Consider the following 15,347-nt stretch of genomic DNA (forward strand, 5'->3'; position numbering starts at 1 on the left):
TTTTGCCACTGCGGTCCTGGCACCAGCTGCAAGGAGCATGTGGCATGAGTGCTAAATGCCTCGTTCTGTTGGATGCAGGTGTGACCTCATCAATTTTTCATTTCTGGGTAATATGGTTACGGAAACTTCACCGGCAGACACTCTTTGGGACATCTATCAAAGATGTCAGAATGACAGAACATATAACATAGCACTAAGAAGACGCATAACATAACACAAAGAGGACATTGAATAGTGATACTAAGGAGGAGAGATTTAAGAATGTTTAAAGTTCTCACAGCAAATTTTTGAGGCTTGCTAAGGGTCTGCTGTGTGTAAAATGATCCTGGGTGGGAAGGGGTCGGGGGCGTGAGGAAATATACACCCATCCGCTTCAACCTACCATAAAAATACAAAAGTAGTAAATAGCACAACTTAAAAAACTTTCTTGGGTGAACCCTCCCTACATGTGGAAATGGCTCCCTAAATGGGTAGTCCGCTCCCTACAAGGGGAGAACCCTACCTACGTGGGGAGTCCGCTTCAACGAATCCAGGGCAACACCCACTGATACACTTTTACATTATCTTTTTTTTTTTACCACTTTTTCTATAACATACCAGATACATCATTCACTCCTCGGAACACCGAATTAGGGAAAGGAGAAAAAATGGGAAAGAAGTGAGAGGAAGGAGAAAGTGGTGACAAATAACAAAAATAAAACAATCAATCAGAAATAACAGTGTATAACGTCATCAACGTACAGTTTAAACCTTCTTCTTGTACTCCTTATGATCTTGTCCCTGTCTTGCAAACTGTTGTGGATCGGTGATAGCAACTGCATCACCACTCTTGGGGTCCTTGTCACCTACCCACTGTGAAAAATGTAACCAGAGAGAAGAGTTGTGGATGACGCATAATCACTGGGTTTCCATTTGGCCTGTTTCCTACAAGATTTCTAACCGCAGGAGCGTAGCCAGGGGGCAAAGGGGGAGACCGCCCCCCCTCGATTTTTTTTTTTTATGATATCGAAGTTTTATAGCAGCTGTTATAAGAGGTTTTAATATTTGTTCACCAATAAATTAACTGTGTCTGAATTTTCGAAAATTCCCAGACCAACATTCTTCATCATACTTCCCTCTACTCGTGCAATTTTGACCGGTCTGTTAGGGGTTGAAGGTTTTTTTTCTATATTGGTTGTCCATAGATGATATTTTGTGCAACATTATGGGCATGTTTGAGGTGAATTTGTTTATTCAAATTCTGAACAAATAATGGGCTTTAAAACCTCGAAAAGTGGGGCTGACGGATATTGTGGGCCGTTACGTAGTATTACCTACAAAAGCAGTGTTCATCTGGTTGGTCATTTTCAAGCCTGAGAAGTGCCATTTTCGGTGATCTGGGGGCTATCAAAACCAGAAATTTTCTTGTACGCTGCGTGCAACCGATGGTGGTGCTCCGCTTAGATAGTAATATACAAAATATCACAAAGCGCGAGAACAATTTGGGGGATGAAAGTTGCTACGCGCCTGCACCCAAGCAAATGTACCCCATCAATATTTGAAACAAATCACCGCCCCGGATCACATTGTCCAGAATGGTGACAATCCCGCTTCCCCCTCCCCCCCAACAACCCTTCTATCCCTGTTCTCCCTCTGAAAAGATCAAACATTCGCTAAATAAATAGCAAACAAAGGATGACTAACTTCTGATAATTCCATCTGTAGGGCATTTTAGATCTAGATTTTTTGTTTCTGGAAAGTGCTAAAATCAAAACATTTTCATCACCTTGGCAAGTGCCTGTTCGATGTCTTGAATTGTCAAAGTCCCCAAATTGCCCAAAATTAAGGATTGTGTCGGGTGATTCTGTCAAACGAATGATGTGCCTACCACCAATTACATGTCACTACTACTCAGGTGTATCTTCGTCTTGTAGCCCTCGTCTTCCCCTTTCTCTCCCCAGTTGGCGTACTTTTGAGCTACCTCCACCTTGGAGTATGTGTTTGGCGTGTTCAGCCATTTCGTCTTCTCCTCTGCCTGCCTCCTGTTCAACATCTTGATCGGTGACTCGTATCTGCTCTTCTCAAATTCGTTGTCGTAGATGTAGATGAAGTTGGTGGAGGCTGCTGGGTAGGCGACGTCGCTCTTGGGCTTCAGTTCGTGTCTCACAAACGGCTGGCCGTACACGTTGCCTGTTATGTAACCCTGTAACAATTTAAAAAGTTCCTGTGATCAAATTTTTGTGCTGGTTGCAGATCTAAGTCACTCTTACATCTAACATCAGCAGCACAACATTCCTCCATCTTTGTCTTCTTTGCTGTTTTACTTATGAAATGATTACATATCAAGTCTTCCACAAGTATCTCTTTGAAAATCTCACACATTCGCTGTCTTTGGTGCATTCAGGACGAACTAATTGGAACATTCCGTTTCTATGCCATTTCCATGAAATACTGCACAATTTTGGATGCAGGTGATCTTGAAAATATTTTCAAAATGGGTGGGGTGTGCGACAGATCACTTGTAGGGAGCTTCATGAAGTTCCCCAAACCGATAAAGTTTGGATTATGTTCAATAGCGTATGAAACCATTCTGATTATTAAGTCAAGAGCTTGCCAATACTATATATATATATATATATATATATATATATATATATATATATATATATATGACTGAACGAAGCTACCTGCTTATCCACACTGACTTCCTACAACTCACTTCTCACTGAATTATCTCACTTAATAAAGCGTATTAGCTTGGTACACATATGATCAAAAACCTCATACGTTAACTAGCGACGCCATCGGTTGGCAATTAGCATAGTAAATGCTTGCTATGTCTGCCCAGATCTTTAAATGCAAATAAGGCTAGTTGGTCTGCTGCACAGACATTGCAGGCCAAGTGAGTTGGAATTTTTGCATTTTGAAATCTTACCATATTGTCCAAATATCTCATCATGGCTTCGAACTCCAGTTCACCGACCTTCAGTTTGTGTCCTGTCTCACTGACCCCACCTGCGTCCTTGGCAGTCCCTTCGCCGACCTTGTCTCTGACTTCATCCGGTAGGTGGATGACATTATCCAGGCCTACGGCATGTATCTGTCATGAATAATTAGCATACGGTAAAGCGTTTGAATGCAGTTTGTTGTTACATTATCAAACACAAGTCTTACGAGCGACTCTTTAATCTCTCTTATTCCTCCTTTGTCGTTTCTTGTCGCTGACTTTGCTCTGCTGGTCCTAACACTACTAAGGAGATTCTTATATTTGTCATCTTGTATATGCCATCCGAGGAATACTCAACAATTTCATGTAAGAGGACGACAACATCGTACATGATTTGCCGAAGAAACCATCCGTTTGGCGTTCATGCTTCAAAAATACAAGACCCACTAAAGAGTCGTTTTTAGCTTGAATCCGGTTTGAACTTTCGTCCTTTTGATAAAACCTTTGAATCCTTCTCAATTGAAGCATTTTGTCTTCCATCTCTCTGTCAAGGGACAAAAGAGCTAAATACTGCCATTACAGAACAAACACAGAAATGCACTTCTCCTTCAACAGGCAAATATTTGAGCAACTGTCTGTCTGGGCAATAATACTTCATTTGTTCCTATCCAACAAAAAAAAATTTGTCTGTCAACAAAACTGGACCAAACTTGGCTATTTGATAATTTGCTCTTTAATGAACAAAATGATGTCAACTTTTCTATGGTGGATATAACCAATGCCTGGATTCTGCAAGGCACCTTGATAGCAAATAGGCAAAAGCATTATGTACAATATGTATGAGGTACAATAGAAGCATTGTAACACTATCAGGAAAATGGAATTTTGTGTTTATAAGCCTCTTCTCCAAACGATTTGATACAGAATCATGTGGACACCTGCGGGCGCAAGCTGAGCTCATCAAACTTACAAAGACCCTCAGGAGCATCCCAGCTTTCCTTTCATGATGTTAGTGTCATCACATTAGTATTTATAATACGCTTTCTGGCCAAGTTGAAGTGCACAGGTGCGGCAGTATTTGAATATACCGCGGAGGATTGAAAACTGAAGCCTTTCCAAAATCTCATCGATCATATTCATAGACTTACTGTTTTAGTATTCTGTGCTTAATACTCCCTTTTGAATAGATATTTATTCCTCTTGAATGTTATTCAACTTTTATTAGCAGATTGAATTTGAGTTAGCAGAAATAAATGTTTCAGTTTTTGAGTCGGACTAAATTTATTCCAGTCCTTGCAGCCCGACTGAACTTTATTAACATTAGGCTGAAACTTGGAAGAAAATAAATTTTATCCCACAGCGATAGGCCTAGGCCTAAATATCCAATAATGAATGTTCAGAACTTGCTGCAGTTATCCAAGAATATGGAAAATATTGTTGACCCATCGAAGAAGACCAAGCCTCAAAAATGTGTTATTTATTGGATGAAAGATCAACAAGTTAGTACAGAGTCGGTGATGGACAAAGAAAATGCAACTGAAAATGCAGTCTGCTTGATAAAGTGGAGAGGAAAGGGGCCGTATTCTAGAAAAATCATCAAAATAAGTGGTATGTTGACCTTTTTTCTGTTTCATTTCTATGTGTAATCATTTGAAACTTTCTGACATTGGCACAATAACCAAGTTCAGCTTCTAATTTTCTCCTGTCTTGTGCCACGATAAACAGCATATTTGCAGTTAATAAAATTAATAATCAAATTAAAATAAGACAAGGCTACATGTGTAGTATATTTCTTGTTTAGGCCTAAACTTATAGGGTTACTACAGTTAAGCTTTTTCTTATGGGTGCATGGGGCAATGCCTATGTTTGGTAATTATTTGGACATTCAGTACTTGGATTTTCCTAGTTTTACCTAGTCAAACTTCACGTTCAAATCTGACGTTTCTCTACCGTACTACAGAGATTTTACTTACCATTGAAATAGCGTTTTAAATATGCAAAACATTTAAGTGTTGGGCATGCAGGGTTTAATGTGATAACATTTCTGTTTTTCATATGTGGTTATATGCAAGGAGCCAAATTTTTCATCATTTTAATAATTATTACAGGGGGGGGGAGGGCTAGTAAGGTTATATATAAACTTTGTGACATGTTGTAAGACATGTGTAAACATGCTTGCTTGCAAAAAAAGTGGGGTCTAAAGCCACCCATCTCTCCCCCGCGTTGCGACGTCCCTGTATTATGCACTGAATATTATATATTATATTTTCCGTTTCTGGTGGGTGGTTATTGTGCCAATGTATATTTGTGCCCTATCATTATTAATTATTTCTATTTGTTTTATGTTCAGAGTACATTCACAGTATGTGTGGCAGAAACCAGAGGACAGAGCCACAGCCACAAGAGATGAACAAACGGTTTGCATACAAGTGCACGAATGCTCCAAGATACATGAAATTGAAGAAGCTGTATTTTATTTTTGTTTTGTTTTGTTTTGTAATTTTATAGTTGTTGAATAAAAAAGGAGACTTCAGAATTCTGGCTATTCTCATTATTTGTTTGGAGAGTTTTAATCAATAACTAGGACAACAAGCTGGCCAAATTCCTAACTCTCCTTACTTGGAACTGATTAGCATACAAGTATTCAATAAGTATTCGAGTAAGTATTCAGAAACCTGTTAAGCCTTCATAAAATAACTAATTAGCATACAAGTATTTGAATACTAGCGAATAAGTATTCGAGTAACTATAAGTATTCAACAGAGCCGAATTATTTAAATTAGCAAATACTTATATGTAAATGAGCTAAGTATTCAGATAGCTATTCCAAATCTACTCGAATACCTATTCGAATACCTATTTGAACACCTAACAGGTATTCGAATACTTCACTCATTTACATATTTTGGCTCTGACGAAGGCTTATAGTTATTCGTATTAGTATTGGAATACTTATTTTGTACTGTGTGTTACTGTATATGGTAAATTTTCTGAATACTTAGGAAATCTTTGAATACTTTTTGAATACTTATCGACTATATTCGTGTTAGGTAAGGGTAACTTTATTAGAAAGCAGATAATCCGCTTTGAAACGACCATTGTTTGTTACCCAGACTCGACAAAAAAAACCACACACACACACCGATTGATAAAATTGTAGGTTGACAAAACCCAGACAACCAACTCTTGATGCTGCAGGGAGAAGAGAGGACCAAGTACTCCCATTCCTGCCCATCAACACCCCCCACTTCCCCCACCACTTGAAATCCTAACCCACTAGTAAAGAGGGTTGCTGAACCTTCAAGACATACATATAGAAAACTCAATTATGACTTTCATGAATGATCTCTAAGGGAAATTTTTCCCACAGTTTCAACTGGTAGCTTTTCTAAGGATTTAAATTAGCCAAAAGACCCTGGTTTCCAAGGTCAATAATGAAACACATCTCCCAGGTGGGTAACCTTGCCCTTGGGGTCAGACATCAAAAAGAATATTATGGGAACTTTATCGCTGAATGTCAACATTATAGTGCACATACATGTTAGAAAGCAAACATCCCCTACTATGCCTTAATCCAAATCCATAAATCCGATTTGGAGTCGGCAAGTCGCATCAAGACTAGCAATTATTCCAGTCAAACATACTTTTCCAACCGCTGTTATTTTCTTTTCATTTCATGGAGCAGGCTTTGCTATTGCGGGTGGCTTTCTGCTGTTACTCAGAGCCTAGTTTGACTCAGGAAATAGCAAACAAAAGTTTGTACAGAAGCGGAATCTTCGGGGGTGGAGAGAGTTGAGGAGAGTGTAATGACTACATATTGATACAGAAGTAGACTATGCTAATGGCAAAATCAAGTTCCGTGTAGGCTAGGAGATCATTCAATCATTCCCAAGACAATAAAAATTCCAAATTGATTATACTGTTTGGAAACAGTTTGAAAATTTCAGATAACTTTTCTCAGAGGAGAGGGTCATAACAAAGAATTAACTCAATCCATACCATTTACTTTGTGTTTCGAGTTGACTAATCTTGTCCATTTTCAACCCTAACCCCCTCCCCCTCCTTACCCCATTCCTGGCTCTTTAAAAAACAGCTTAAAAAAGGAATACTATGTAACTTTCACAGGTCTCCAAAATATTCTGAAATGGAGGAGAATGAACAAACTGTAACATAACCAGAAAACATTTGGCCTCACACTGCTAAGTTTTACAAGCAATCCGACCACGTTGGACCAAGTCCAGCTAATTCTTTACCTGTATCTCACATGCTGCTACACAGTTGAGGGCTAGGAAGTACGCCTCCTCTATGGACCCACCACAGCAGACGATACATGGTTACGCAAGAATAGGATCTTGTTTTTGGGTCCAGGGGCCCTGATGATTTGATCCTTCTGTTCCTCCTCGACCACGATCTCTGTGTAGTCATAGTATAGAGATCTCACCACAAATCAAGGCATCTTGACTGATCAGCAATAGGCCACACTTCATAGTTGAGACCTGTCAAGATTCAAAGCCAAAAATTCAAAATCCTCCATATTCTATGACATCTTTGCTTTTAATGATTTGCTTTCGTCAACAACTTGCAGGAAGGGTAATGCTAGGCAAACATATTGAATATTCAAAGAACATTTAAAATCCTCCATAATCTATGACATCATTGCTTTTAAGGTAGTTTTTTTTTCTTTTTTTTCTTTTCTTTTATGTGGTCAGCAAATTTATAAAGTCAACCAGGTATTAATCAAAACAAATCGAAATGTGACAAGTCAAGCTAAAGATCTTAAAAAAAAGTGATCAAAATCCAAGTAAAGAAAAAAGGAACCTGCTCTAAGAATCATGAAAGTAATTATAAAGGTGGATACTCACAGCAGCGGCTGCCGAAGTGTGCACATGTTAAATGCATTTAGTACCTGGTCTGGATTTATTATTATTATTACTATTGCTTTGGCAGACTTTTAACTTTGAACACTATCAATATGTAGCAACTGCTTTGAAGTTGATGAGAAAAACATCTTTTGGCCGAGAAGCATCCAACATTGGGGTTATTCCACTCATCTCCAGAAGTTATCTGTTGATCCAAAAAAAATCCCTTAGTTCATTGTTGCCTTTAAATAAAACAGTGAGTGATTTAATTATTTAGATTACACAAAAGAAGGCAAAACTACATCAAGAAAAGAATGCAAGACAATTGATCAAGTTAGCCATTAGCTAGCATTTGAAAGCAGTAGAGAAGACCAGCATATGCAGAGAAGTCTCCTTGATAATTGAAACAAACACTGTTGTTTTATAACTCTATAAACACTACCTGGCAATTGATTGGACATTGTTTATATGTAAAGGATTGGGTGGTTAGAGAAGTCTGGTTGCGACATCCAAGGGGAAGGGGGGGTGGGTGGGGGGGGAGATATAGTATGGCAAGGGAAGGCAGAACTCAGTTTTTCTCTTTAAGCGCTGGTATTTTGTTCCCCACTAGCAAGCTCTACATCAAAAAATAGGAGGAAAAGGAAAACAAATGTGTAATAAACAATGCTTGATAAAATCATAAACTAGCTTTTAAATGTTGGAACACTCCTTTAATGCTCAGAAAATATTAAAGAGTGAATGGCTCCTTTAATATTAAGGAGTAGAAGGCTCTTTTAAATGCTTATGCCATGCAACCCACAATGCATCTCATGTCAAAAATTAACCTTCTATTCTAAAAATCATGGCTATAACCGACATATGATAAAAAAAAATAAGATATAAAATCTTAAATTTGTCCAAAATCCATAACCATCTAAAAAAATATTTGCTTTGTCAATAGATGATAGCTGAAGTGAATCAATACAGCTTATTTATTACAACTCTAAGTGTACATATGACCAACTAATCCCAATGCCATGGAATACTATTATGTACCAACGCCAACAACAATATGTACACAACAGTTACCTTTATCGAACACACGGACACGGCCATCTTATACTACAAAAACTTGTGATAAAACTGAGGGTGCTACTGGCAAATACTGCAGAATATGTACAACCTATCTAGCCTTATGCTGTCTACCAACAGAAATCACCTACAATATAAAATGAAATGCAAGCAAATATGAATATTTGTAATGTCTTCGTTCACATACTGAAATAATGATTCCATCTAGTACAGTAGTAGCAGGCATATCACATAATATAACACATGCTTGGACCTAAGATGTTTAAAAAGTAAGGAACAAACTTACCTGATTGTACCTGGTCTCCATAGCTGCCCTCAGCATACACTGCAAACGTACATTTTCTGCAACAGCTAACTTCACGTCAAACTACAAAAAACGCATCATATCAGTCAAAATCTTAGAAAAGTTACAAATGAAACATGTTATTACCTCATAGAGCTTTTGATGATAAACTGACGCAGGGAAAGTTAATTAAAAATAACTGATATTTTTGGATATATACATAAATCTTAGATTTCGTGTATAAACCACGTTGTCAATGGTCCTGACCACAAACTTTTTCAGGTTCCTTACCCGCAACTTCCTGGAGTTTTGAAGGCTGAAATTGCAAATAAACTAGTGCATATCCCTACACCAGTTTGAAGGGTCACATTGCAAATAAATTAATGCATATCCCTACACCAGTTTGAAGGGTCACATTGCAAATAAATTAATGCATATCCCTACACTAGTTTGGAGGGCTGAAATTGCAAATAAACTATTGCATATCCCTACACTAGTTTGGAGGGCTGAAATTGCAAATAAACTATTGCATATCCCTACACTAGTTTGGAGGGCTGAAATTGCAATTAACTAGTGCATATCTCTACATATAAATAGACCTATCAAAAAGCCCAATCCTTGAGATCAATTTTAAGTTGGTCTGACTTCATGAAGTCAAAAAATTGGATAACCAACCGTTATTGGATAACCAACCGTCAACCTGTTAACACTGTTCCTTGAGGAGCTCTTATATTTTCTACTTTCCAATGATCTCCGAGGTTAAACAGAGTGTGGTTTTCACTACATCATTGCAAATTGTATTATTTGAGACACTAATTGAGACAATATTTAGCAGAAAATTTTATTTTATTCCAATTTTGGAATACTTTTTTCGCTGGAGATCTCGGCAATGACGTCTTGCGACGTTCATTAGCCTACAAGATTGTTAGTACGGATTCTGCGACAGTGGAGAAATTAAAGGAGTGTAGCATCAGAGTTGCTGACAGTTCATATAAAGATACTGAGATTTTGTATGCTATCATGAATGATGTTGGTAGAGATGGAATTGCAAGTTGTGTGAAATCTTTGGGATGCTCGATTATCACATTAAAAGCAAAGGAACAAGCTGATCTTATTTTGGACAGTGGACTCCTCGTGAATGGGAATCAGTTTCTACTGGTGTCAACAGAACGTTCCTAACTGTTAGTGTTTTTGGAGTACCTTCATTCATACAGGACAAAGATCTAACAGGAAAACTTTGTGAGTATGGGTGTAAAATAAGAGGCGAAAGGAAACGAAAGACCTTCCCCAGATTCCCAAATATCGAGAACGGAATACGATATGTACAGTTAGAACTACCTGAAGAACACAAGAGCTTGCCTTACGCAATTAGAATTAACAGGATTAATATGAACTTAAAGCACAATGGTCAAACTAAAGTATGCAATCTATGTTTGGAAAGCGATCACATCAGGAGAAACTGTCCTAACTACAAATGTAAAGTTTGCGATGTCCAAGGGCACCGGGAAGCTAATTGCCCCAAGGTCAGATGCTTTAAATGCCAAGAACTTGGACATAAAAGCTTTAATTGTCCTGAGAGGTTTGAAGAGTATCGCCATGACAACACAAACGCTGGCTCGACCCTAGATACACATGAAAACGAAACACAATATCAGTCTGAGGGATTAGTCACTGGGTCAGTTGAACAGGACGATCACGCTATTCAAGAAGCTAACGAGGTCAGGGCACAGAAATCCGAACAAAACACAGATTCAACAGCAAAGAAGAACAATAACGAGAACTCCAGACACCCGAGTAATCCTAACCAGGAGTCAAAGAAAACCCACCAACAACAGCGAACTGAACAAAAGAAGACATTGCCAACACAAAAAGTAGTAGAACAACGGAGAACACAACCGGAGACTGGATCTCAGCGGATGGAGGGGGCAAGCACAAAAAGGGGAAACATCCAACCCCACAAAAGGCAAATATCCCTAGACGAAGACAGCTTTCAAACTATCAGACTAAAGAAGAAAACATTTATTCCTAAGCTCAGCAGAGCGAGAAATGTCAGAACAAAGGATTCTTCAGCAGAACCTATGCAAAGATGATGGCGTTCATGTTATACATTTATTTATTTATAGCGATGCAAGCTGCAAAATACCTTGAAACAGGGGAGGAAGCTATCGCATGCAATTACTACGATATTGTCTCATACAACAAGATGTCTAGCGAACACATATTGTCTTTATTCCACCATAATAGTCGAAGCCTTAACAAAAACTTAGATGACATAACTACGTTTACGTCTCTATTGAAGGAGGATTTCTCTGTCATTGGATTTATCGAAACCTGGCTTACTGCAGATATATCCCCCCTAATCCATATCAATAACTATACGCTTGTTGAAAGGCATCGTCCCGAAAGGAGAGGTGGCGGTGTTTGTTTATTTGATAACAACGATTTAAATGTCAAACTCAGAAACGATATAAGCATTTTCAATGATTCTGTCAATGTTCATAGAGGTTGACATAACATCAGCAATGAAAAATTATACCATAGGCGTAATTTATAGGCCTCCAAAAAGTTCACTGCATATTTTTCTGACACACGTAAACAAAATTTTAACCCAACTCCCAAATGAACGACATAAGTACATTATGGGTGATTATAATATTGATCTTGCTGACAATATTAAATCTGCTGACTTTTTAAACTTACTATATGCCAGTGGATTTTTTCCTACTATTACCAAACCTACCCGTGTGGGTTGCACTTCTGCAACTCTTTTAGATAATGTTATAACCAATGATGACTGCAAACTAATAACTGGTATCTTTGTAACCGATCTCAGTGACCATTATCCATTATTTCTCCAAACTGCCATACACAAAAGTAGGCAAAGGGGCCCTATGTATGTGAGGAACTACTGCAAAACAAATGTACAGAATTTCTTCTCCACAATCCGAGATGCTTCGTGGGAAAATGTTTCATCCCAAACTGATGCAAACATTGCCTATTCTATGTTTTATAACAATTTCAATGCCATATATAATCAATGCTTTCCTGAGCAATGCGTCACCAAATCTAAGAGACGTCGAAAGAGACACCTGTGGATTACTGCAGGTATTCTAGTTTCTATCAAAAGAAAAGATAAGCTATTTAAAAGACATATTAAGAACCCGTCTGGTGTAAATAAAACTATTTATTCTCAATATCGCAATAAGCTCAATCATGTTATCAAATTTTCTAGAAAATTATATTTCAACAATAAATTTGATAATGCAAGGAGTAACCCAAAAGGCACATGGGATACCATGAACCAACTACTCCATAAAGGTCGTAAACAATCATCGTATCCCTCTTTTTCAAGGATGGTGACAAAGAGATTAACACCGACTAACCGATTAACATTGCTAATAAATTTAATGACTTTTTCGTCAATCTGGGGCCATCACTGGCAAGTAAAATCAACCACAAACGTAAATCACAGGAAGCTGTGAACACTGATGTTAACACTCATTCCATGTTTTCTCATCCTGTCAGTGAGGAGGAGTTGTTAAAAACAGCAGCCTCTTGCATGAAACCCGATAAAGCAGCTGGATACGATGATTTTAAGCCTGGTATTGTAAGACAGGTTATCCTATTTATTACCAAACCATTAACCCACATTTGTAATTTGTCGTTCAATACCAGTATTTTTCCTGATATGCTAAAAATTGCCAAGGTCATCCCTGTCTTTAAGAAAGGGGATTCAGAAAACTTTGAAAATTATCCACCTATATCACTCTTATCATGTTTTTCCAAAATAGTTGAAAGGCTTATGTATAATCGTATTTTTAACTTTATTTCAAAATATATACATTTTATGCCAGGAACAGTATGGATTCCGTCCTGAACACTCCACTGAGCTAGCATTAGCTGATGCCATTGACAATTTGTATAGTAATCTTGACAAGAATAGTACCTGTGTCGGGGTTTTTCTGGACCTCTCAAAGGCCTTTGACACAATAGACCACACAATTCTGCTTAATAAATTACATCGTTACGGCATAAGAGGAACCCCTCTTAATTGGATCGACAGTTACTTAGCAAACCGCTACCAATATACATCCTACAAAAATGCTCATTCCCAACCGGAGAGAATTCAATGTGGTATGCCACAAGGCTCTATACTTGGTCCATTGCTTTTTATCCTATATGTTAATGACATTACCAATGTTTCTGATAAAGTTAAAGTTGTTTTGTTTGCTGACGACACAAATATTTTCTTCGTATCACAATCGAGAACTTTATTTCATATTGAAGTATCGACTGAATTAGACAAGTTCAGCGACTGGTTCGCTGGCAACAAATTATCATTGAATATTGATAAAACAAACTATATAGTTTTTAATACTTCTAAAAATTTTACATGGAATGCTGATATTACTATGGGTAGTAAATGACTACAACAAGTCAATAGTACTAGATTTTTAGGCGTACTGTATATATAGATCATTAACTTAAATGGTGTGACCACATTACAACTGTCTGTAAAAAAGTTGCAAAAAACACCGGTGTTTTAGCTAAGCCTAAGCATTATCTGCCACAACACATATTAAAGATTCTCGATCAGACATTAGTCCAGCCACATATTACGTATTGTTGTAACATATGGTCTGGTACTAGATATACCAATCTGAATCCCATTTGTATTACACAGAAGAGAGCAGTCCGCCAACTCACACATGTATGCCAAACCACGGGACCACACAAATCCTCTTTTTAAGTGTTATAGTTGTTAAAAGCTGATGACATTATTAGGGTTAACCTTGCTACATTTGCTTATAAGGCATGGAATGGACTGTTACCAAATGCTTTTAATGACTACTTAATATGTAACAGTGATATTCATCATTACAATACCAGATCTTCAGGCAATGCACATTATAACAGGTATAATTCTACAATGGGGATGTTATCACTAAGGGCACGTACAATCAAAACATGGAATTCTCTATCAGACAATATTACAAATAAACCTTCTGCAAAATCATTCAGAAGAAACTTTATTCAAGAAATGATTGCATCTTATTAATTGAACATGTTCATTTTTTCTTATATATTTTGTTTTCTTTTTCCTTTTCTTTACAGGGAGTCCTCTACTTTGTTAAGCCATCTGAAGTTTTTTTAGAGGACTTCCTATCACACTGAATATATTCACGTGATAAACAAATCAAATCAAATTTGTGAATAGGACTGCATAATGCAATTTTAGTCAAGTATGTTAATTATTTAATCATTTCTATTTTCCTCAAGATGAGCTTCATTCTCAAAAGTTATACCTGTACTTACATTTTATGCCTTTGTTTGCTAGCTGGGTCATCTACTTGGTTATTTTTCAGTGGAACAGGCGTCACTTAACTGTTTCTTCTCCTCTTTACTGCTTGCATGTGTTCCTCTCATTCCTAAATTTGTCCATCAACTCCATGCTCCAGTAATCCTGTTTCAAAAGGAATTATAAATAATATCGAATGCTCTATGTTCACATACTGGGTAATCACCAATCACAATAAATCCCATTCCAACCCCATAGCTTCACGCACACACATCTAATCAAATACACACACATGCTGTTTGAAAGCCGTTATTTCCTATTCACAGTTGGTTTGGTCTAGTCCAAACATACTCTGAAACTCTCTACAAAGACAACGATGCACAGAGCTGACCCTGTCAACCTAGGATAAGGAATTATATTTTACCAGCCCAGACACAATAGCATGTACATATAAACATTACTTACTACAGGATGAGCGCCAGGTATGGATGCCTTTCCCAGGAACGGGTAGCCCCCGCTGCCTCTGAGTAGTGGGCAGTTCAAGTGCAGCTCGTAGATTGCTCAACAGCATGTCTCTTCCCAGTCCTGTGGTCAGTACACTACAACCAGCTTGTACCAACATGTAATGAAAGAAATTAATCAAAAATAATATGGCACAAAAGAGGGTTCTAATTAAGAAGACACTGCAACTGCATGGCCTCTCCAAAGACTTTCCAATTCAGGCAGAATATGATCATCAATATCACAACCCTCTACGTATAATGCAAGAAGTAAGACTCCATTTGCTCCTGCAAGCCAATGCAGAGATGTAATAGTTGCGAATGTCACCATGGATACATTTGTTATTGGTTACCATCATAGTAACAAGTTGTGCTTAATGGGTGAAATGCAAAGAAGAGGGATCACAAG

General features: G+C 37.7%; 2 protein-coding genes and 1 long non-coding RNA gene across 6 annotated transcripts in view; 1 reads left to right on the forward strand and 2 right to left on the reverse strand.

Moving 5' to 3' along the window:
- Positions 1 to 15,347, reverse strand: part of LOC139977967 (gamma-adducin-like) — a gene marked incomplete in the record, with an annotated part of 755,008 nt that overhangs the window by 189,971 nt on the left and 549,690 nt on the right.
- The window catches only part of LOC139977970 (gamma-adducin-like), a 39,278-nt gene that overhangs the window by 21,210 nt on the left and 2,721 nt on the right, over positions 1 to 15,347 (reverse strand). For 2 of the 4 annotated variants that reach the window (XM_071987868.1, XM_071987867.1), the window contains 8 exons: positions 14,904 to 15,047; positions 14,456 to 14,603; positions 9,143 to 9,223; positions 7,789 to 7,990; positions 7,180 to 7,422; positions 2,915 to 3,079; positions 1,766 to 2,182; positions 742 to 852 (listed from right to left, as the gene is read on the reverse strand). In XM_071987868.1, coding sequence (XP_071843969.1) covers positions 1,874 to 2,182; positions 2,915 to 2,938 — 333 coding nt within the window. In that variant the 5' untranslated portion in view covers positions 2,939 to 3,079; positions 7,180 to 7,422; positions 7,789 to 7,990; ... (1 more) ...; positions 14,456 to 14,603; positions 14,904 to 15,047 and the 3' untranslated portion in view covers positions 742 to 852; positions 1,766 to 1,873. The remainder of the gene's footprint in view (positions 1 to 741; positions 853 to 1,765; positions 2,183 to 2,914; positions 3,080 to 7,179; positions 7,423 to 7,788; positions 7,991 to 9,142; positions 9,224 to 14,455; positions 14,604 to 14,903; positions 15,048 to 15,347) is intronic. The other 2 variants (XM_071987869.1, XM_071987866.1) reach the window with 2 other exon arrangements.
- The window catches only part of LOC139977979 (uncharacterized), a 215,846-nt gene that overhangs the window by 10,222 nt on the left and 190,277 nt on the right, over positions 1 to 15,347 (forward strand). The gene's annotated exons all lie outside the window — the stretch shown is intronic.

Source organism: Apostichopus japonicus, chromosome 12 (assembly GCF_037975245.1).
Source record: "Apostichopus japonicus isolate 1M-3 chromosome 12, ASM3797524v1, whole genome shotgun sequence".
In the NCBI taxonomy this organism is placed as follows: domain Eukaryota; kingdom Metazoa; phylum Echinodermata; class Holothuroidea; order Aspidochirotida; family Stichopodidae; genus Apostichopus; species Apostichopus japonicus.